At 41.7% G+C, this 23,530-nt stretch overlaps 1 protein-coding gene across 2 annotated transcripts in view; it reads right to left on the minus strand.

Annotated features, from left to right (window-relative positions):
• mkxa (mohawk homeobox a) overlaps nucleotides 1–23,311 on the minus strand; it is a 25,168-nt gene extending 1,857 nt beyond the window's left edge. The window contains exons 1-5 of one of the 2 annotated variants that reach the window (XM_034862443.1): nucleotides 23,115–23,270; nucleotides 21,560–21,832; nucleotides 18,940–19,099; nucleotides 15,927–16,080; nucleotides 13,568–13,930 (exon numbers count right to left, since the gene is read on the minus strand). In XM_034862443.1, the coding sequence (XP_034718334.1) occupies nucleotides 13,568–13,930; nucleotides 15,927–16,080; nucleotides 18,940–19,099; nucleotides 21,560–21,735 (853 nt within the window). In that variant the 5' untranslated portion in view covers nucleotides 21,736–21,832; nucleotides 23,115–23,270. Of the gene's footprint in view, nucleotides 1–13,567; nucleotides 13,931–15,926; nucleotides 16,081–18,939; nucleotides 19,100–21,559; nucleotides 21,833–23,114 lie in introns of both variants that reach the window. The other variant, XM_034862444.1, reaches the window with a different exon arrangement.
• Between the last annotated feature and the right edge of the window lie 219 nt (nucleotides 23,312–23,530).

Below are 23,530 nucleotides of genomic sequence, written 5' to 3' on the forward strand. Positions count from 1 at the left end.
GGGGGGGGGGGGGGGAAATTGCGAGTGTGTTTACGCTGAACCTGTCTTCTGTCTTGGGTCTAGCTCTGGGTACGCTTTGCCCAGCAGTGAATGTGATGATACAGGCTCACCGTTTCATGAGGCATTAAAAGAGAGCAGAGCACCCAGATTTTGGAGCCGTGCAGCCTCCGGTCGCTCTCTTTCAAAACTAAAGAAAAAACTAAGGTCCTGTGAGCTTTGAAGAAGCTAAATCATGACCATGTATAGATGACTGACTGACTTAAGAACATTTAAAAGAAGGCAATTTCTTTTAAAATGTCCATGTAGCCCAGCAAGTTTGTCTTAACTAGGTCCTTATTCACACTCCCAGATGTCCCAGCAGGAACAACCGGTCTCTTGCACCCTCCATGCCACATTTCCCAGTAAAGCAAAAACCTGAGCTGCCACTTTAACGAGCCCTTCCTAACGCCACCGCAACACAGTCGAAGGGCGTTCCTGAGCATTTTCTACTGCTAATGAAAATCTGCACCCTTCATTTTCACTGGTATTTCATTCCCATGATTGTTACACTGGAAAAGGTTGTGCAAGAACACTGCGTTTGAGGTTTAGCGTCGTCGCAGACAGCCCCAGAGCCGGAGTGCCAAAAACTCCAAACTCCTCCGGCGTTGGAGAAAGCACACACGATTTCACCGTTTCGCTTTGTCACCTCTAACCTCGCCAAAGCCCTTCATTGACTTTCCAAAGATCTGGATCCAGTGTTTTGCAAGCTGCCATAAGCGCCTAATTATTCCCAACGCCATTACTCTGTTTCTCCCTTGTTTTCTAAAGTTTTCCCATGTAGCGTGACCCACACTGACAGTACTGGGTTTGCAGGGCTAATATGTGCCTAATTATGAAATTTCCTGTATTCTCCCTTTTGTTCTGTTATAGGTGTGTTCCACAGAGAGGGATGAACTTCAATCTCAGCACTTTCCTTCTGTTGATGATTCTTAGACAGGAGAAGAAAGAAATGTGTGTGCATGTGTCAGAGGGTGATGAGGACATGATGACCCAGAAGTACAAACCACAAAATGAGATTTTAGGTTTAAGTGCGTCAAAGCCCGTTCCACCTAAAATCCACAGATTCTCGTCTGGCCACAACTCCCTGTTGCCCTTTCCCTCGTTCTTTGATCTTAACTATTAGTTAGAATTATTTATAATTTCTGCCAAACATTAGCTTAAATGTAAATTACATTTAAGCATGGTTTCATGTGTCCTTCTATAACATGCATGTGTTGATTATTCATGTAATTATTCTCAATGCTTTGCAGGGTGTATGACTTTTGAATCTCTCTTTGTGTTTCCTCCCTGAAGGAGAAGACAACTGTTTGTCTGCGAATTTTTCCCCTAAGGACAGTTGTCTATATAAATGAGGGTTTTTGACCATGGATTCAAAAAAATGGTAGTAAGGTGGTGTTAAAAAAAGTCTGAATAAGGGGCAAAAATGTCAAATTCTTGACAGTTTTTGACCCGGGAGGACAACACAAGGGTTAAGGGGTGACTCTTTGCTATGTCAAGGACAAGCACTTCTTCCATGTTTCCAAAAGCTGGTTTTGAAAGCCATTGATGTTATCCATCTTTTCTTTATCTCGTACGTTTTGATACTCTCAATTGTTTTAGTTTTAGCCTAAGATGTGGATACAAAGTAGGACTGAGCAGGAATTGAAGACATTGAACTCAACTTTATGTACGATATATAGCACAGTAAGCATACTTTCCTGCGAGTATACAGCCCAAGCTTCACTAGTCAGTGTCCAAGAATATGAGGGCCAGGGATGAGATCACTTGGAGACAGCTCTTCCAGCGGTTTTTCTAACCACCACTTTGGGCCGGTGACTTCGGGGTCAAGTAGGAAGATGGTCTTGACACAGACCGGTCAGGTCTGAACGGAGGCAGTGTCAACGAAACTGGACAAGAGAACGTCCTTCTGTTATGTCATCTGATAGTCTGCGGATGTCTTCTCTGAGGTCAGTAATACTCCTGTTTGCTTATGAAAGGCCTATGCGACAGACGGTACAAGACCTGGTGTGGAATTAGCTGAAGGCTAGCTCAGCAGGCATTCTTTTTCCGCGCCCCGTAATATGTACCGTTCTCCAGAATCACACCTCTGTAAATGCAGACCCTGCAAAATCTATTAGCTGCGGGGCTCATCATATTGATTGGTTTGTGACAGCAGCAAAAAGATCAATAGCAGCGACACCTCAGACAAACTAAGACCTGCAGAAGACAGAGACTTTTCGTGTGTTTCAACGTCACTGTGGGCTGTGACGTGCAATGTGTGAGTCTTTCCATCCACAGCTTTAAGGGTTTCCAGTGTGTGTGAGGCTGCCACCGTCCAGATGCTCTTTTCAGAACATACATAACAAAACAAGAAAACTATGTTTTCTGACCCCCGGGACGTCCCCTTAGACTAGGCTCCAGTCCCTGCCCATGCAGATCCCTGGATCTGGAAATGCACCACTGCATACAAAAACTCTATTTCCAAAGCTCTGTGCCTAAAACATTCAAAACTCAGATTTTTTAAAACAAGAGCAATGCCAAATCCTTAATAAATCAGCAATAAATCATGGAGGAGTTTTTATTACTTTATAATTTTAAGTTTTTTTTTCAATCTTGTGTTTTTTTGTTGTGCTTTACTACTTTGCTACCGAACACTCAGTCCACATGCTGTTGCCTTTGGGCCCCACTGACAGTGGGGGTTTTATGGACCGCCGAAGGGGAAAGCTAAGAAGTTTGATGGTTTCTGGCGTCATGCTGGAAGTCCAAAAATACTAGCTCACTTAACATCACCGCGGGGTAATGGAAGGAGAGCAAAAAAAGGGCAAAAAAGAAAATAATTGACTAGTTTTGACAAAATGTGGTGAAAATAAGAGAAAACAAGAACATCACAAAGGGATTGGGGTTACACCTGTTAAGACGACAAACTAAGGAGAGTGGTTGACTATCATCATTACCATCTGGTGCTGTTGTTAGCAACATACAACAATAAACAAGACAGCCCGTGTTGCACTAACCAAGGGCTGGGCTGAATTAGGCAGACAAATAAACACACACACACATACACACACATTTTATATGACATTTAGGCTGTTAGTTGGTGGTCTTATCCAAAGAGACTTAGAATAAGCGTCAAATCTTAGGTCACCAAAAATCACATGTTGCCAAAAATAAGTCTGCGAGGGTTTTCCAATGTTCTCATGACCATAAAACAAAAGAGTAATGTGTTTAAAAGAAAACCCAGAGCAGATAAGATGAGGATATGATTGTAAAGGAATAGTCTAAGAGTTAAATGAGAGGATTGGTACCACTGGACTGGCATCAATCTTCACATCTAACTGTCAGTGAGAAAGCAAATGAGCGTATAATCTGACATGTGAATGTGAAAGTTGGTTTTGACAGTAGTTTGTGTGATTCAAGCACGATTCTTGGCATTTTTGCAGTTGTACCCACATGGTTCAATGCACTTACCGGAAGTTGCCTTGGACAAAAGTTCACACACAAAACTCAGCTTTTTTCTGGAGCTCCACCACGTAGAAGACCAAAGTTCCTCACCCCGGACATCTCGTTAGAGGGCCTTGAGTTTAGATTATTTTGTCAAACATTGAAAGAGGAATTAAAAATGTGGAGAAGAAAAGCTGATACCAGTTTCTTGTAACGTACCCTTCATAAAGAGTTTGTAACTTATGAATATATTAATGGTTAATAAACTGATTTTTTGTGCCTCATGGATCAGCTGTAATCTATTAGGATTTGTGACTTCTGGGTTGCCAGGTTGTAAAAAAAAATCTGTTTTGCTGGTGAGTCATTTATAGAAAAGTTAAAAAAAATGTTAATGTCGTTAATAATAAACCATAAAGTCTGCATTTACTCATGTTAGTCAATTTAAAAAGCACAATGAGTTTCTCACTTTCTCGGAAAAAACCTAAGCAATGATCTAGAAGGTATCAGTATAATATGTATTGACAATTAATAAAGCTGTTATTTGAACTAATGACCGTTTAGAAAGGATGGCTGATTGGAAAGTGGAATCAAAAAGCTTCATGTTGCTGGACGGAAAGTAAAATGTGTTTGCTTTGACCGGAATGAGAAGATTTTTCCACCACGGGTGAAAGACAGATAGTTGGAAACACACACACACACACAGAGTGAACCAGAGTGGCGTTGCAGACTGGACAATATGCTGGCCACGGACCTGTACAACCACAGACCAGATCGTTACGCGGCTCCTTTCATTTGTCAGTCGGCCTGTCTTAGCTCTTCACTGGACAGCCACACTTTACCTCCAGCGACGCCTATGTCACGACGCTCACCGGATATAAAGTTACACCCAAATTACCGTGTGTGCAGACATGTGACTGCATGGACCGCTTATCTTTAGCCATGTGTTTTTGGTTCTGACCAAAATGGAATGACAAACGCTTCTATTGATGCTGCCTTTGATTTGACACTGACCCTAGCCACAGAGTCTTGAGGTGAATCACTTACTGATTCACTTATATCTATATATTTCTTTAATGATTCATAATATCAAGAGGAGTCTGTAAATGAAATGTAAAAGATGCATTGGCACACCACTGCCATGCGCTCTGCCAATGCTACTTTTATATTACCTCTCCTAGTAGTTTCCCTCTGTCTCCTTCCGTCTCTGTGTGTGGTGAAGAAGTCGGAGTCTGAGGCTCCGAAGAACCAAACTGTCAATTCCACTCAGTTAGCCAAAGACATCATACACGGCGTAAATTTAATGCCTTCTCCTTTTGCCCTGACAACACTTTCATCACTTAAAAATATTGAATAATTAGCTCTTACACTATTAAAGAGAACATACACACAGCGACAGAGCCAGACACATAGGGAACCGCTGCCAAAAAATGACTCTCCCATCCGCTGTCTTTTTTTTCTGTGTTGCTTTTTTTTCATGTCTGCCCGGCAGATGACACACTGGTGCGTGTGTGTGTGTGTGTGTGTGTATGTGTGTGTGGGTGTGTGTGTGTGGTGGCGGTTGGGGCAGATAACCAAGATCCTGCAATGAGGATTACGCTTTGTGTCTTCTTGCTAGATGGAGAAATAATAACAGTGTTTGAGATGTTTAAGCACTGCCAGGTTGTCATTGTGTTTACGAGTGCCAGTAAACAGAGTGTAATCAGGGCCCCCATAAATCAGCCAAAATAAGAAGAGCGTCTCGACGAAGAAGTAAATACGTTGCCATGGCGAAGTGTGATTGTGTGTGTGTGCGTGCACGTGGACTGCCAGGGTGTCATGGACAAACGAAACCAACTGGCTCATCACGAGCAGAGGGCCAGAATTAGCATTTGGCATGACAACAGATGATCGCTTGAAAATGATCATCACAAACGATTGAAAAAGACGCAGTGATAGCGTCTGAGGATCGGGGGGGCTCATACTTGAAATGCTGACTTCATGACAACGGGGACACATCCCTGGAGTAAAGACGCCGCTGATGATGAACAGATGAGCCTGTCCTCACTGCTTCGACACAACAGGTACAAAAGAGACAAAAACGGGGCTGACTCCTCCCCTCGAGCCATTCCATCACAGGTTTCCCAGTAAGAACAGTTGTTGTTTGCGGTGCACAAAACACACACTTAAGGGAAAAAAGTGGAAACCACAAGTAAACATTATTCGGATTTGTAAGTGTTTTCATGTGCCCAAAAATATCCTTTTTCTGGGAGCTGGTGGCCAAATGATATGTTTGCGCTGCACTCACTGAATCATTATGTGGCAATTCTTCACAGTGGTAGGTTGAATTGCCCTCTCACACTCGTTTTTTCCTTCTTCTATGGGTGTGTGTGTGTCCCGTCAACTCACCATGTCACACCTCTGTTCTCCTCTGTCCCGTGGTAACACTATTGTTCTAGACGCGGCTTTTAAAATGGAAACAATTTGTGTTTTATACAGATGCAATGCGGCACGGTTTCCCTGACTGTTTCCCTGACTGGGCAAGCAGCTGCGTTTTCTGCATATGATGACCCGATTGTGTGACTGTGAGTGTGTGTGCCTAAAAGCCTTGATGATTTAAAAACAATCAGGTTGAGAGGCCTCATTATTTCACACTGTTCCAGTTCTATGTTAGGGATTCGCATATAAACAGTGTCTGTTCCGATGTTTGTCTGTTAACACTTCTCCGCAGGATGGCGGCTACAATGAACACTGTCTCAGTCTGTCTGCCTGGCACCCAGCATCTGTTTAGTGGTCCGAGGCCAATATCCCATCTTCCAGTGACAGAGGATTTCTTCCTCTCTCTCTCTCTCGCTCTCCCTCTCTCTGTTTTTATCCACCTTTCCATTCGCACCACAGCTTAATGCCAGGATTATACCTCACCTCTGCCAACTCCTAGTCGTTCCCACCGTTGGACCAGCCACACCCTGCTGGACATTTTACAGCGTTGATATACATCCCTGAGGACTCCACATTATGGAGACAAAGTGCAAAAGGAATCAAGAGTGTTTTATGTTATTTAACGCTCTTATTTTGACACATAAGCATGGATTTAGCAGGGTGGTAACATGTGCACGTATGTATTGGGGTGTGTGTAATATAAGGCTATACTTGTTAAGGGGTTTAACTTATAAGTAATTATTTACTATAATCCTTACCTTTTGTGCATTATCTGCAATATTTAAAGGGTCAGTTTACACAAATTTCACTCCAAGACATTTTTCCTACCCTTAGTAATGTGTTGCCACTCAGATAGTTTAGATTACCAGCCTTTCATATGGCCTTCTCCACCATAATATCCCAAAACCCTTACAGGTAAGTGGAATTTCATTCATGGTGCTACACACAGTTGAATACAACGTACATGTCTTTTTGGAAATAAGGTCTCTTTACACTGTTACTAAGGGCGCCAGAAGATTGTTTTACAGTACATTTCACTACATTTTACAACATTTTCAATGTAAAGCAACACGCTGCAAACAAATATGATAAACATCCCAGAATGTGTCCCTTTTTTGTCCTTGAACAACAAAATTCTAGCCAATTTGCTTTAAATAAAATGGAAGAAATACATTTAACCATTTATCATACTTTTTTTATTCATAGTTTATTTAAGTTGAAGATGAATCTGCAAATCTGGACAGAAACATAGTATAAAAATGCTGACTTTGATTTTTCTATATAATTCAGGCTAATCCATTTGAATTTAAGATTTTAGAAGTTGGCAGATAGGTTTCTGGTTACTCCACCATAACAGGGACACTGTTTTTGGAACAAATCAACTCTTGAGTTTCAAAAATAAACATTTAAAAATACTCAAATCATCTTGATTGCAGTGACAGAAGTTTCAGAGGTGGATGTTCTAACAAAAAGGATTTACATGGCCAGACACTCGAGGTAAGTGCAAAAATATAAAGAAAAAGTGAAAATACTTCACCCTCTGTCCTCACTATGACAGATTTTCCTCTTTTCCCTATCTTCATGCACATGCACACTCTAATTTCTTCCGACCACCATCTCTTTGTGTCTTAGCCACTGCCACCATGCTGTCTTTATTCTCCTAACAGGCCACTGCTGGATAAACTCAACTCTAGATCTGGATGGAACAAGTGTCTCCCTCTCCCTCCTCTCATCCCTTTCACGATCATTCCTAAAGCCCAACCTGAACCCAGTAAGTCTTGGCGAAAGCTGCTGTCTTGGATCAACTTTCCCAAGGCCCCTCCTCTCTCTGTCTTCCCTTTCGCCTTTCCTATGAAACTGTGGAAAGAGCAAATCGTAGCCAGTCCATCCACATCTCTGGATTCCTAAGATGAGGAGGCCTCATCCATCACTGTCCGAGATTGGCTCATTGTCACCGAGCAGCCAAGCATTGTCTTGCATGTTGCTTTGTGGCCTACAGTAATTTACACCGTCGCTCATCAGTCAGCGAACGTGACATTAGAGTCCTCAATCAGACACAACAGCCACAATGCTGCTGTATAAATAATCACAGTTGGTTTTTTTGGGAGTGGAAACAAGAGAGACATTAACGGTAAAGTACATCCAGGTAAGTGTCTCGTTATGCGTTATGTATATAATATGAAACAGCCATGATAAAAATCTCTTTTTATCGTAAACAACCATCACATCTTTCTACCTCAACTTTTTTTTTTCCACATTACGATTACTTTTCTTCCATTAACCTGGATGAATCAAGAGTTCCTCAAGTGCCAATGAACTCTCCAGGATTCAAAAACTGTCTGGCACTCACTAAGACCTAACTCTAAAAAGGCCCTTAGGATCTCAACTGCCGCCGTCAAACACTGCTGTTTTCATAGTTCTAAGGAAACTGTGTTTTAAACAGCACATGGCTTAGAAGTAAGTCACTATAATGACATATGATGCTATCTGCTGCTGGCAATTTTAATTTCCTTGCGGGAGTCATCCCAAAAGGATCAATAAAGAGAAGTCTATAAAATAAAGATGCACTGACTTAGATGTTAGTTGATGCAAAATGCAATACAAAGTAACAGACCAAAAATAAATAAAAAGCCATTTTGGAAATGTGAACACATTATATTTTTAGCCATTGCAGATATTCATGTTGCCTTTGGATTTAGTTTTGTAACTTTGAAAATTAATTTCTCATTTTGTTACATCATCATGGCAAATTAAGAACAAAAAACTTTTCTTTATCACCGGCAAAACTAAGGACTTAGCTGTACTTGTGTTTGGTGTGAATTACAGTATCACATATCAAAATGCTACCATGCTAAATTTAGAATGAAGTAGTCAAGGACACAAAGAAAAAAGCATACACCTGCTGTACCTGCTTAAAATTAGCTTTTTGGCATTGACATTCAGAGCACATTAGCATGCAGCTAGTAGCTAGTACTGCTGTAGTCTCATTGCTGTAGACCTTTATTAAATTATTGAGTAGTATCAAACAATAACAGAAAAATGATAAAGCGGCCTCCCAAAACTACTTTTTAGCCATGCTAGCGCCACCAGATTGTTTGTTGCACACAACCATATGAGTAGCTGTCATTGAAAACTGTTTGGAAAAGGGCATGCACTTTTAATCAAAAATACCTGGCAGGTGATTGGATGAACCATCGGTCTATCACGTCCGACATTTTTGTTTTGATCAAACACGACCGTCACACGCGAGTAAACCTCGCCCGTAGCTGCCAGTAGCTCCTAACAGGACGCTGATTGGTCCAGTGAGCTGGTAGTTCAGACTCAAACGCAGTACTTGAAGATAGATCTGTGTGTGATATGTGATAGTGTGAAGATTCTCGTGTGATCTACTAATATCGGCTGCGTGCAAGGTAAGCGCCATGGCACCACCATCATAACTTTGGTGATCAATTGACTTTTTTTCTAGCAAAATGTCTCTACAGCTGCCCTCACTTTTCATGAAGCGCCTTCATGGCATCCAAATATTCATGTGTTCTTTGTGTTAGTAAGACATACCAATAAACCAGACCATGTTTTGGTCCAACCCCAGAATGCTGTGTGGACTAGCCACACCCTCATCCGCAAGTGTCTGAAATTATACAATCAAGCAGCAGACATAGCTGCTATTGTAGTAAGATATTCAGCTTACTACAACATCAACACAAAGACACACTTACATACCAAATGGCTTTTGTTAAAATAAAACACTTTTACTTTAAATATCTCTTATTTGCGTGTTCAGCATGTTTTCTCCTCTTCATTAAATTGTGGAAAATAAGCTAAGTCGCATGATTTAAGAACTTAAACATGTATACCGTAACCATATTATGAAGTCTGCAATGCTCTTTGACAACAAAAATACACAATACTGATGCATACATCATCCTTGACACCTCGAGTTTACAACGAGTAAGTGAAGGCAGCAGTGTCATGGTGTCATGGCCTAAAGTGTCACCTAAAATTTAACATACTATAAAATAACTAGGGATCACAAATCCAACTGAACTGGACTTCTATTTGTAGATGCAGAACTGGCTTTTTGTCTGTATGAATACAATGTATGTAGGCCTATGATTAATAAATTAATAATTTGAAAAGTTGTTTTCCAGGCCCTGGGCCAGTAAAACTCTGCTCTAGAGGGGCCAGTGGGGGAAAAATGTTCAGTTTGATACCATATTAGCATTTTAATTCTGACCATTTTAGACAAGCATCTAGCTCGCAGAGCCGCTAACATGCTGTATACTCAGAAAAATGTTCATTATCTTAGTCTAATAGATGCACTTTTGAAAGAGGCAGTGAAAAATCTAATTATTGGAAACTTCCCGGTGGCCCTTGACTTGCTTTCAGCTATCAGTACTTTTCCACATCAATAGAAGAATTGGCAAGCATTCTACACTCACCATCAGACTACTGTACTCAGCTGTAACCAGAGTCCATAAAGGAAAGACCCTGAGTAAATGAACCAGTGTCAACCTCATGTAAAATGTCTGACGGAGATCTCTCAGCCTCCGTCCGCAAAAACGCTAGAAGCTATTTGGCGTATAATGATCTATATGATGTCGGACGGGGCGAAATCTGGTAAAGAGCAAGAAGAAAAACAGTGAGCCAGATTCCTGCCATTTAATATCCCATTAAAGGGTAATTTGGCATGAAACCCCTGGCATTTGTGATGGAATTCTACTGCTCCTTATGTTCAATGAAATTCCCCACAGGCTTTAGACTGTAGGTGTGTGTGCATGTGGCTGTTTGTACTGGATGTGCCTGTGAATGGTACATGACTGTGTGTGTGTGTGTGTGTGTGAGAGAGAGAGTGAGAGAGAGAGAGTCCTTTCAAGCCAGCAGAAGTGTAGTTTTCCACTGGGGTAAATCTACACTCTCCATCTCCTGCCACGTCTGACTGCCCTCTGTAGTCACAGATAACACTGTGGGCTCAGGCTTGCGGCCACAACAGCCAACTGACCCATTACTGGACTTTTAGCCGATGGGACGATGGTTGCCAGGCACGCCACTTTGGCTTTGACCAATCCCGATCATTTTACAGGCATGGATTCGTCAAAAGAATGTGCAAAGAGACACCGTTTGTCTTTTTCTTTTAAGTTCAAATTATTTTCCTTTGTACTGACTAAAAATATCAGACGTGTCATTTATCAGATTTCTCTGTGATTTCTCTGATTTCTCTGTGTTACTGATATAAGCACATATTGTGTGAACTTTGCTACCAAGGGAAACATTTCTCTCTCATTAAAATACAATTAATCTATTTGTAAAAGAGGAATGCATTTGGTACGAAAAAAATCTGGAATGTGCAGCCACATGAGAAAAAAATCGACAGAGGAAATGATGCAAGCCCAAGCTTAAAATGATTTCTCTCTGCCTCCATCTTTCATTTGCTCGGTCTGTGTCGGCGAGATCAGATGTGGAATTACTATTTAATTTTCTCGACTTTGCTTTGTTTCGGCGATTGGATCGGAGGGCCCTTGCAGGTGTTCGATCCCGTGAGTCAACACCGCCTCGGAGAACTTTCCGTGTGTGGATTCAAAAGCTTCTCTTGCATGTAACAAAGTAACGCTTCTGTAAAAGTGCCAGAGCATGAGAAATCCAAGTGGGACACATCAGTGCCAAGAAATGATATTAACCATAGAGATAAAAAAGTTACTCTCTATTAAAAACAGCAGGCCAGCCAGGGGAATTAATCCTTTTTTGGGGATTTCTCTTATTAAAACCCGGTAGAGGGAGTTATAAGTCTCACTTGGTCTATCCGTCTATTTCTTTCCTTCTCCATCTGTGAGTCCCAGCAGGTGTTTTGATGTGAAAACGCCCGACGTCCGTACAGGTCACAGGGTTTCAAGTTCTTTCGATCAGGAGGATTATAACTGTCGCAGCCGTTCATGCATTTCATACAACCCCACGCTCAGATGATATGAAACACAGTTGTCCATAAGAGGAGCTTTAAATGAAACACAATAAAATCTGCTCTTCCCCACACAAACCCCCGTCCTCCGTCACGCCATTACCTACACCCCTCACACAACATGAAAGTGAAATCATCACAATAGGTTGTTAAGTGCGTCTGAACAAAGCCCCAGTGTGAAGGAGAGCTTGGCCAGATCTGATTGTTAGCAGCGTAGACGAGTTGCGAGCTGAAGCGCCGTGAAAGCGTTGAGATTCGCAAGGTCCCGACACTACATTCACAGGAAGGGGACGATCTGTGACATTACGTCACTGGAAAACACTTTTAGGTGGTTTGACTTAAAGACACAAGTTTCCCTGCTGCCATGAAAATGTGAATTAACTGAACTCATCTTGAGTAATTGTCTTGATGTGGGCTCACAAGTTACTGAAAAGTCAAACAAAGACCAAATATCAACCTGCTCCCAATACTGTGTTCATAAACAGGACCTATATCAAGTTTCCATCATGTTATATTTTCTTCAAATTAAAAACACAGGGTCTTTTGAGTGAACACTTTCATCCTACTCATAATTTAAAGCAACAAAAGTTCAACTAATATTTCTGAAATTGTCTGAAAAGAAGATTCTAAGTTAAATAGTAAAACATCTCATAAACGATTAGTTGAGTCCACATAATTCTTGTATGATATACTGTGATTACATAATAATGTGTTCCTGTCCACATGTACTCTACATATCCTACATTTTGCAATTTGTACTACATCATTTTTGTCATAGATTTTGAAGTTCACAATGTTGAGTCCAAAAATAAAAGTGCTATAAATAAGACCATAACGTGACATATTGGATTGTAAAGGGTTATTTCAATATGGTTGGTGTCAAAACCCCAAATCAGAACACGATATTGTGCAAAAAGGGACAATAAAGCTGTAGCTTTGATAAAACCAAAGAAACACGTCATCTGGCTTCATCTCGCTCTAGAATGTGTTTTTCATCCTGCGGAAACATTAATGACAGAAAACTACTTTTTCTGAGGCCGAAGACAAGAACATCGACAGCAATAATCTAAACGACAAGTGACCTATATCATGAGATTCCACGTGGTTTATTAGGTTATTACTTTTCTTTAAAGGTGATTTTCACCTTGTCTAAAAAAATAAATAAAAAGAGTAAGCTCAAACAGTCTGCCGACACACACGGACACACAGCCCATTTGCCTTGCCCCTGATCCCTCAACAGGACCTCATGGCAGGATCAAAGGCATGCCAAACAGTAGTCTGAAAGTGAGCATGTTCCACATGGCCTTGTTTTGTCTGGCCTGCTAAAGCCTGGTCAGAGGAGCAGACTGGAGGGAATTCCTTCTGTGCTCGGCTGGAGTGGGCGAGAGACAGCCAGTGTTCTTGTGTAAGGGTGTGAAGAGACAGTACATGGGCTTCTCTGCTGTGGATATATGGACGTGTGCGTGTTTTGGACACACTGGGTCGCTTTTTTTTAAAGGCATAGTCATAGGAATCACATTCGGCAACACCAAACATTATGTCACATGTAAAAGGAAACAGTTTGAGCATGCAGAAGCAGTGCGATATAGAGCGAGGTAAGACAGTTGAAAATAATGGACTAGCTGCAGGAATTAGAACAAAATGTGCAGATGGAGGGGACGAAAAAAAGAGCAAAAGTGACGGATGTTGTGTGTGCAAGGGAGACTCTTAAAGGGAAAGAATGCAAGAAATGTGGCTCCTTACCAGCCCGATAAACAAAGTTCGCCTCAGCCTCAGAGGAGGACGGCGAGAGCAGCTCGTCATCGTACTCGTTGGAGCTGAAGGAGCCGGAGTGGTTCCTCTTGCGAGCGTCCATGACGGCGTTGGCGACCATGACGTGGCGAAGTGAGTCGTTCAGGTAGCGGTGCAGCAGGCTGCTCTTGTACTTGGGCGGAGACACATAGTCCTCGGCAAGGGAGGCAGCCGAGCGCAGTCCCGCTCCCATACCCATGGCCATGCCCATGCCCATGCCCACCATGGAGGAGCCCTCCTTCTTGATCACGCTCTGGTACATGGGCTTGTTGAGCTCCTCGGGGCCGCTCTGCGTCCTCTGAGGGTTGTCCCCGTCTACGCCATCAAGTGGGAAAATCAGAAGAAAATAATTAAAATGCAATGCAAAAATACATTTCAAAAGCAAAGGGTGTCTTTCCTAGCATTTTTACTCATTCACACTTATATTGCCTTGAATGTTTCTTCCTTTATTTTTTTCCTTCTGGGCCTTTTTTCTCACCTGGAACTCAAAAACCTACATATTTTGTTTGTATATCAACATTTTATGATAATAGATGTAATCAGCCATTCCTGGAAAACAAGAAACATTTGATTCGTGAATATATAAATCTTGGTAAATGGGATGTTTTTTCCTTTGATAACTGTTAAAACTAAATATTTTTCTTAATATTTAAAAGCAGTCTCTATAGACGTCCATTATAGTTATATCTATTAAAATGTTGATTATAGCATGCAGATTAACTGTACATGAGCTCATAATGATGACATGTACGGTTTATTAGTTATGTAATGCTTTAAAGCCAATGGAGGCCCATTCGGTGCCATTGTATTGTAATATATAGCACATAACAATCAAACATATTATCTTCAGAAAATACTTTAGTTTAAATCTAACCAGCATGTTCATCCCCGCTGACTCATAGTCTAGTTATTTGGAGCTAATCTTGAATCTAAATACCAGGGCAGGGAGATTTCAACCTGGCTCTCGTGCCCTACTTTTGGCATCGCCTCAAGAGCAGAAAGCCCAGACGAGATTTAGGACGCATTACCAAAGCATAACGGATGGTAGCCTATTTCCTCTCCATCAGGACCACATTGCGCCCTCTATTTCCCTGCAGAAATAAATAATTTTCAGGCCGCAGGGCCATAGAGATTGAATTAAAGCAAAGGTCTCCACCTGATGAAAGAAACGGTGGGGGAGATAAAACACCGTACTGAAAAAACAGATATCCTCTGGCATGAGAAATCAAGGAGAAGTTCAAGATACTGTCCCTGCCAAGACTGTAATTTTGTAATTTGGGCTGGTTGGACTTTTGATTCAGTCTAAAATTATAGCTCCCAAATATCAGAAACACATGGAGGTAGCATACTTGCTCTCATTCCACTATGCAGTCTGAGGTAAGTACAGCAAGTGCCTCAGCATCTCTTCTGAAACCACACGAAGCGATAATAAATCTAATCATTATAATCCCATAATAGTGTCCTTTAAACTCTAGGTCTGCCACCTTTTCCTATAAAACTTCCTTTTAAAACGTCCCCATGACAGTGTGTGTCCTCTCCAGATCCAAAACAAGCTGGACCGTTTCAGGACAGTAAGAGGAATGTATGCCGAGTCAGAGGGGTCAGGTCTGGCCCCACAAATAGACTTTGGAACAAAAGCATAAGCTTAAAAAACATAATGGATGGCTTTTTAGCGCATGGGTCAGAAGTGAGAGCGGGCTGCGGTAGCTTCATAACCATAATGTGACAGGGAGAAGAGTCAGGGAGATATACAAAGCCTCCGGTGGTACAGCGGCCTGTGGCGAACACAATGCAAACACCAAACACGCATTCCTCTTTTAGCCGCACGTTTGGCCTCTCCTCAAAAAAAATGTAATTAGAGATTACTGACACCACAGAGCTCTTCCTTTCTCTTCATTCTCTCACTGCGTGAGTATGTATGTTTTTTATTTTTATTTGGTTTCCTGACCATGTTTTCAGTGCTGTCAGTGAGTGGAAGAAGGTAGTTGCTGTAAATACACGGCTGACACAGAGCTACTCATTTTCAATTGCAGGCTGGGAGACAGAGGTTGGCTCAGCGGGGTGTCCTAATGACAGCGTGTCGCAGCCCGCCGTCCTCAGCGTCCCTTGGCTGGGTCACACACTCGCCATTTATATAAACCCAGAACATGGCTCTGCACAGCATCAGCCTACTATAAGGAGACGACCTGGCCTTTGGCTGCTTTTCACATGGGTCACCGAGAAAAATCAGATGACTAACACTGCTGCTGTGCCTAAAGGTAGATAACCGATAATGAGAATATGTATTTTTAGTAGCCTCTTCTAACTGTACCGTCTGAGCAGCTGTCCTCGCTGCTGACGCTCAGCCTCTCCGCGTTGCCCTGGACATATTTGTTGTAGAGCTTGATCCTGAGCGCCCAGCTCAGGTCTGGCTGCCGCACCGTGTTCTTCAGTCGCCTCCTGGCATTAGCAAACCAGTTGGAGACCTGAGAGAAATAGAAATAGAAGGAAGTGGGAAGACACAGCAAATTGAAACATGTGTTGCTCCAAACACCTCCACATTCATCGCAAAACAAAGACTTGAATATGAAAACGTCTGCTGACTGCCTAGCATCGGTCTCATTGAGAAAACCCAAGAGAAGCCAAAGCAAAAGACAGAACCAGAGTCAGGTTGCAGAGCAGCTCTGAAACAGCTTTGAGAAACATCCCAGACGCTCCGGAGAGACACCCCAGCATGCATCTTTTCTGTATCAACACCACGTAGAAACATTTAACACCCTCCAAATGCCTAACAGCCACGGAATGCAACGTTTCATTAACTAATGTTCCAACCGAGATCTACGTTCTCTGTGCTTATTCTGGACTTGCACAGCCTCAATCCAATAATACATTTTTTCCAACACTGTCTTCAAGATGCAATAAAAAAAGACACTTGAACCGGCGCTCTTCCTTTCACTGGGAGGGGAGACCATTAGATGTTATACTAGAATAACTTTTCATGCTCAATAGACTTCAAGCGGCTTATGAAGGGGCTGGGACAGGGGCCTTATGCTAGAGTACTTATTTTTTTTGATCCCCTCTTCAGTTCCAGTATCGTGTTTCTTGTTAACTAAGACCATCCCACATCCCTTTGTCTCGAGCCCAGCGCTGTGGCACTCCAGGGGGAAGGCGGCATCATGTGGCTTGGCCGGAGGGAAAACGAGGTGAGACGAGGCGAGGCGTGGGACGGCTCGCTAATGAGGACTGGGGGAAAGATGGCTGTCAATGGGGTGGGAGAAGAGAGAAAGGATGGCACGCCTGCTCAGATGACACCCAGAGAGATTAAAAAACAGGGGTGGGACGCGGCGGCCAAGCTTTCTCCTGTCTGTACTTTATGTACTGTAGAGGAGACGGCATGCAGGCACGCCGAGGGATTTCAATGGAGATGGAAAGATGGCAACGGCATATTAGCACAAACTTTAAAGAAATAATTTACAACGTCTAGATGGGGGGAAAAAGTAGCTGTTTTGCTAAAACATGACAGATTTAGTTGCTTTAAACACCTGGTGCCAGGTGGGTGTTTTCCAGGGGGAAAAAGCACAGGAAGTGATGTGTCCTACATTACTGCCAGCGCTGGTTTGTTTGGACTAAACAATGGAGAAACTAGGTAGTTAGAAAGTAAGAAGGAATGCCACCTTGGGCTGCAACTGACAATTTTTTCATATTTAATCATGTGTTGATTATTTTGCCCGATAATCTCTTATTGTTTAGTCTATAAAATGTCAGAAAGTTGTGAAAAACATCCAGAACTCAAGGTGATGCCTTAAAAATGTCTGATCATAAGTACATGACCAAAAGATATTCAATTGTTATGGGATTTACATTTGCTTATTCTAATATTTTTACATTTGAGAAACTAGAAATATAATTTGTACTCGTTAAAATGACTGAAGTGCTCAATCACATGGGAAACTATACGACAGGCCGTCTTAAATATCTGTCTTTAAATATCTTCTTCTCATTGGCCTTTGACTCCTGATGTTCACATAAAGTATTGATTTTATTGATTTTACTGATTTTACTGATTTTACTGATTTTATTGTTTTATTGTTTTAATCTGTTTGTTTTTGTATTTTACACCTGTGTGAGTTATGTACTTTGCCTTTCCCTTATTTGTCCGTACAGCCCTTTGTGCTCTATCAATAAAGTTTGGTTGATCAATTTACTTGATATTCAATAAGTCGACTTTTCGTCTCAGCAAAACCAACTCTATGAATAGAGAACAAAAGGTTAACAAAAATAAATAATAAAAACTCACACATGACCTGACAGAAGAAGAAGAATCTCCTTCATGTTGGAAAATTTGATGAAAAAAAAAAATGTACCTGTCTGTCATCATCCTCATCCACTGACCTTTGACGCTGCTGCTGGTATTTGGGTGTCAGCTCAAACGTATGCATGTGTGAGGGTTCGGAGTGTGTGTGTTCACAGCACAGCATCCCGGTGTCCAATAAAAAGCATTCCTCTGCACTCTGCTCGCCCTCACCAAAACAAACAGCTCCATCAGGCTCCCAAAATGAGAACCAGATTAAGCATCGTGGCCGGCGGCCCGAAAAAGCCGCCGCAGACTTTCTGAGGCCATATCAGTGACCTTGTCAGCCAGATGATACTGTACACACACAGCTGCAAGTGCCAGACACAAAACACACTCATATTCACCACTGGGTTTTCCTCTCGGCGGTCAGTTTGTCAGCCGCTACAGTCAAGTTCTCCACTGTAGTCTTGTATCATCAGAATGCAGTAGTATGAAGTAGTACAGAAACCTGTGTTTACTGCATTTATATGCACCTATAGTAGATAAGTGATGCCCAACCTGCGGGTCTGGGCCATCAAGGGTTAAGATAAATATGAGGATTTGAGAGACAAACTGAAGGGCAAGAAAAAAGAAAATACATTTCTGCTGCATTAAATGAGGTTACATTTTCAAAAATATTTTCTTTTCCAAATCAAATTCTGATTTGTACCTCTAAAAAATACAATATGACAACTAAAATCACTTGTTGGTATGATGAGAGGGATAAAATAGAGGGGTCATAAGTCCAAATCCCAAAAAATAAATTAAGTAAAATAAAATGTACAGAACTGTAAAAGGAGCTGTAAATTAAACACCTCAAGATGCAGAAACACTTTCTATTCACAGCCTTCTTATTACAAATGCAAGTTAAAAGGATCGGATTAGAGAGAAACTCAACCACACTGATCCACTGATCACACGCTAATAGCCACACAAATATTGAGAAACACCTCACTTTGGTCTTTCTTTATCACCCGACCAGCAAGTGATGAAGACCAGAGAGTAGACTCACCTGGACCAGGGTCATTTGCGAGCCGAGGGCCAGCAGGATCTTCTCCGTCTTGGTGGGGTAGGGGTTGTCTCGGTGCTTGTAGAGCCACTGCTTGAGCGGTCTCGCCATGTCCTGCAGGGCCTGGCGTTTGTGCCGCACTTTACCGCCGCTGGGCCGACCCCTGCGGAGAAGCAGGTTGAGATAGAAATCAGACCTATTACAAGGTATTATATAACCTATAGTCCATGTAAGGGCTGAACAATGTGGGGGAAAAACCAAATTGTTCTTACACTTTAAAATGTGATTAGAAAAAATATTCACTGTGTAGCGTAAAACGTCATCAGTCACGGAGCAATACAACATGAGACACTAAAATGGCTTTTTAATGCAAGGATGAGAACATAGATATGAATTGCCAGCATTGGGTGTTTTCATTTAATAAGCATGGGTCATTGAACAGTCAAACACAAAACATTTATCACAAAAGCTATAGTTATACTGATAAAAAAAATCCAAGGAAAAGCATCTACTTTCCTCTAAACTGAAATGCCTGATATGCCTCAGTTTAATAGGAGCATCTACGTATTGCACCTTCTAGGGTTATGTTAAATAAAGTAATAAAAAGCAAAAGAAAATCCACTGAAAATAGACATAAAATTAAATATTCACATTTCATTTGTCAACTTTGAAAACAATTAATGGTTCAGCCCTAGTCCCTGTGAATAATAGGACTTTGAGGATTGTTTTTTATCTAAGCCGGGACTGTTAGTACAATTGTGTCTATTCTTTTCACAAATTCCTTTTTAAAATTATATTCTACCAACAAATAAACAGGCAGGATTGAGCCTTTCTTCATAGGTGTAAGACCATTCGACATTGCGTTGCATTCATCATTGACATCATATGTTCATTATATCAGGATAAAATGTCAGTAAACAGTCTAGATTTACATTTTTCATCATGAATAAAACCTGGTTTAAAGCCATAAACGAGAAAAACATTAAGTTGTTTATTGAAGTGAACGTTGTGCAGCTGCGAGTGGAGTCCTGTGTGGACCGGCATGTCGTCTGAATTTGTTTGTCATGGCACATAAAGTGAACACTCTATACAGTATGCAATTTTGTCACCAAAAGCACTGCAATTTAGATAGGAGAGGTTGGATTAAAAGAGCGAGAGACAAAGCAAGATAGAGAGAGACAGAGAAAGAGACTGAAGCAGACCGATGCAGAGGGAGAGAGAAATACACGGCCACTTGCAGTTTATTTTTCATTGCGTGTCCCACAAACCGCCAACACGTTGCAATGAAACAAACAAAAACATTGTGCTCAGTCAACAACCGGCTGCTGGTTTTCTGGTCTGGGAAGGATTCAGTCTCACCTTCGTTCCAGGTTTGGTGAACCTGTAGATGTCAGTGTGGTGCTGTGCTCCGCTCCCCTCTTTATCTCACCAGAAAGCTCCACTGACTGCAGATGTAACCGTTTTTAGTCCAACCTCAAGTCTGCTTGAGGTTGATGTTCTACAAATATTTGCCTTGTAATCTAGATCAGCATGAACATCCAAGAGGACATTGTACTCTGGGTTCTGAACTTTGGTTTAAACTCTCAAACACAAGCACACACCTCTGTTTAATAATGTAATGTCCGTCCCTGGCACCGATGTGACACAGTGCAGTCACATGAGTTCATTGACTCCTATTATTTTTTATTATTGAAAGTTACTCCTTGAGGAGGCATCTGAAGGTCCCTGCTATCCCTCTATGTTCTTTCTCTCACTCTCTCTCTCTCTCTCTCTCTATCTGTCTCTCTCTCTCTCTCTGCATAAGCATACAAATAATACATGACTATAATATTACAATAGCATGATGTTTTCTTACACCTGCTCCCAGATGGGTAAAATTACAAAAACGTATATTTTGGAAAAAAACACTTGGCCCCTATGTGATTGACTAGGCCACACAGAGAGTTGAATGGTGAATTTAATAATTGGAAACAGATGGAGACCTCTACAAGAAAGCTACTAAACGGCTGACCTAAATTATTCATTTTAAGATTAGCTATGAATATCAACACCTAAATGAGGACCAAATCGGGAAACGTTAAATATGAATTACCTGATCCATCAGATCCTGTTGCATTAAGGCCACATGAAAAAAAAGTCAAAATGGATGATCAGGTTTGTGTTTTAGTCTTGATATGTTAAACCTAAGTAGTCACAGTTTTTGACTTTCCTTGTGGATAATTAATCCGCGCGTAAATTTCAGATTTTTCAACGTAGAAATGCGCAATTCAAGCACATCTGCAGAAACGACTTTATTAATCTGAAATTACATTAAGGGTTATCTACTAAAACTCAAGGAGACTAATGCATATACATAGATCCCCATTGTAAGCATATATAGGAATTTGACGCCCGATCTGAACTTGATATTTATTATCCTGTCTTAATTTTGCGCACAAATTGGAGAGATAACCACAGAGCTCTGATAACAAAACCATTGTGGTTCACGCTCTCGGTGTGCTAATTTCTGATGAGTGAAATGACCGTGGAATAGAAGTAATCCTGGACTCCAGTTAATCCACATGTTAATAAAAGCCACACATGCTGACCAGCAGCGTTTAACGCAACATAAAGCTCCACATACCCGCTCCGCCTGTGTCTGATGGCCTGGTTGTCTCTGATGCTCTGGTTGCTGGAGAGGAGGTCTGCATGTTGCCCGTCGATGACTTCTAGATAATTTCTGCTGCTCATTTCCACCTCTTTCGCCTTCTCCTCAAACAGGACCTGGCTGCTCAGTTTGTTAAACACAATGGTGTTCATCTTTGGCCAGATATTCCCCCGATTTCTCTGATGCGCAAAAATTAAAAAGGAAAAAAAAAAAACTCCTCGGATTTGTCACAGTGTGCCCGTGTCTCTCCTGTGGAACAAGTTTGGATATTTTACAAAAATAGTCTTTGCTATACTTAACAAACTGTGATGTGGTCGTGAACTAAATAAGGACCTTTGGTCGGGGAAACAAATCCTTTAAAATCAGCAAAGCGTATCTCCAAACAATCACTTAATATTTCTCCTGGAAACACGCATTTCTCGGTTAAATTACAATTTGACATCTTCATTGTGTGTGTGATTAGCTTACCCTCCACTACTGCCTGCTCATATGCACTGAATGAACCGTGTAGACGGTCTTGAGCTGAGGCGGACCGTGCGTAAATGCGCTGTTGTGATGCGTCATTTTAAGGTCGCTCTTTGTAAACATGTGCATGCTGCAATTCCAATTCATGGCAAGTGATTAAGTAAAGCCTAAAGAATCCAAATAAATACACTCAGTCAGGTGTGCACTTCATGCAACAGGCTATTTCTGGAAACGAGCAACTTCAAAAAGTGGAAAGTGCTTCTAACGATTATCACTGCAGACTGCCCAACTACTATGGATCATTTTATTTGAATTATCCCGCATAACTACTTTGAACAAGAATGTCTTTTCTCCAACTCTGCCTCAACACTGATTTTTCAAGTTTTACAAGTGAGAAAAATCCACTCAATTCTATTTAATACAGTTTCCACTTTTCAAGCAAACAACTGAGGATAACATAAAATGTACAACAGTAAATCTAAAGAACGGTCTCTGTTGTTTAGGTTGCAAAAAGCGTGATTTTAGGTTTAAATAAGTCTTTTAGAATTTCAGTTTAAGCATGTTGCATATTCCTGCACGGATGCCCCATGTTGCTATGCACCCTGGATGGTGTATTTAGGTTGGTGCTCTCCCTTTTTTAAAAACCACATAATTTAACTGCCTCCACGCTCCAGAAATGTGACATTTAGTTTTTCTCATCACTTTCAATTTGGTTTTTTTTTCTGTGCAGGTAGAATTTTGAATGTGTCACGAAGGGGGGTGGGGGGTGCACCGTGATGCGATGCCATCATGCTTCCAAATGTGAAGCCTCCAGGACCATGCAGTGATGAATAAAGAAAAACATCCTACATGAAGTGGATTTAGAATCCATTTCTAGATTGTATGGAGGCGTGAGAATACTATGAGAATAAAGTTGGGTAAAGTGGCTTTAGGTGTGTTTATCCTTCACTAACCTTACATCCCTGGTTCAATAACCTGAGTACCATTTCAAAGCTGAGCCCATCGGCCCATAAGGCTTCCTAAAGCAGCCGCCAGAGTGTCAGTGTGTCTCGGTCAGATAGCCTACCTGTCCCGGGCCCCTCCTGCGTGTCTCTGCTGTGTAGAACAATAATCCTGTTTCCAGTCGCCCATTCCCTGCTCACATGTTCCCGTCCTGAGATCCTGAGCTCAATCCACCCGGACCGCCGTCTCCTCCTCCGCTTTATCCAGCGGCCTGCGCCGCGCCGCCCGGGACTCTGAATATCTCACCCTGCTCATGTTTCCTAGTACACAGCCCGAGCCTGCGAACATACTGTGGATGGTTAACGCCGGTTCTGGGGCCGAGGCCAGCAGAGGGAGAGAGAGGGAGGGAGGCATCACGCTGCAAAAAGTAGGCTGTTGAAAGTCATTCAATGCATGGAGTCTGAAAATATGACTTTCCTTAAAACAGCTCACAAAGGAAAATGTCTCCTCACCGTGCTATGTGGCTTCAATTGTTTTCAT

The sequence above is a fragment of the Etheostoma cragini genome, chromosome 22 (genome assembly GCF_013103735.1).
Source record: "Etheostoma cragini isolate CJK2018 chromosome 22, CSU_Ecrag_1.0, whole genome shotgun sequence".
NCBI classification, from domain to species: Eukaryota; Metazoa; Chordata; class Actinopteri; order Perciformes; family Percidae; genus Etheostoma; species Etheostoma cragini.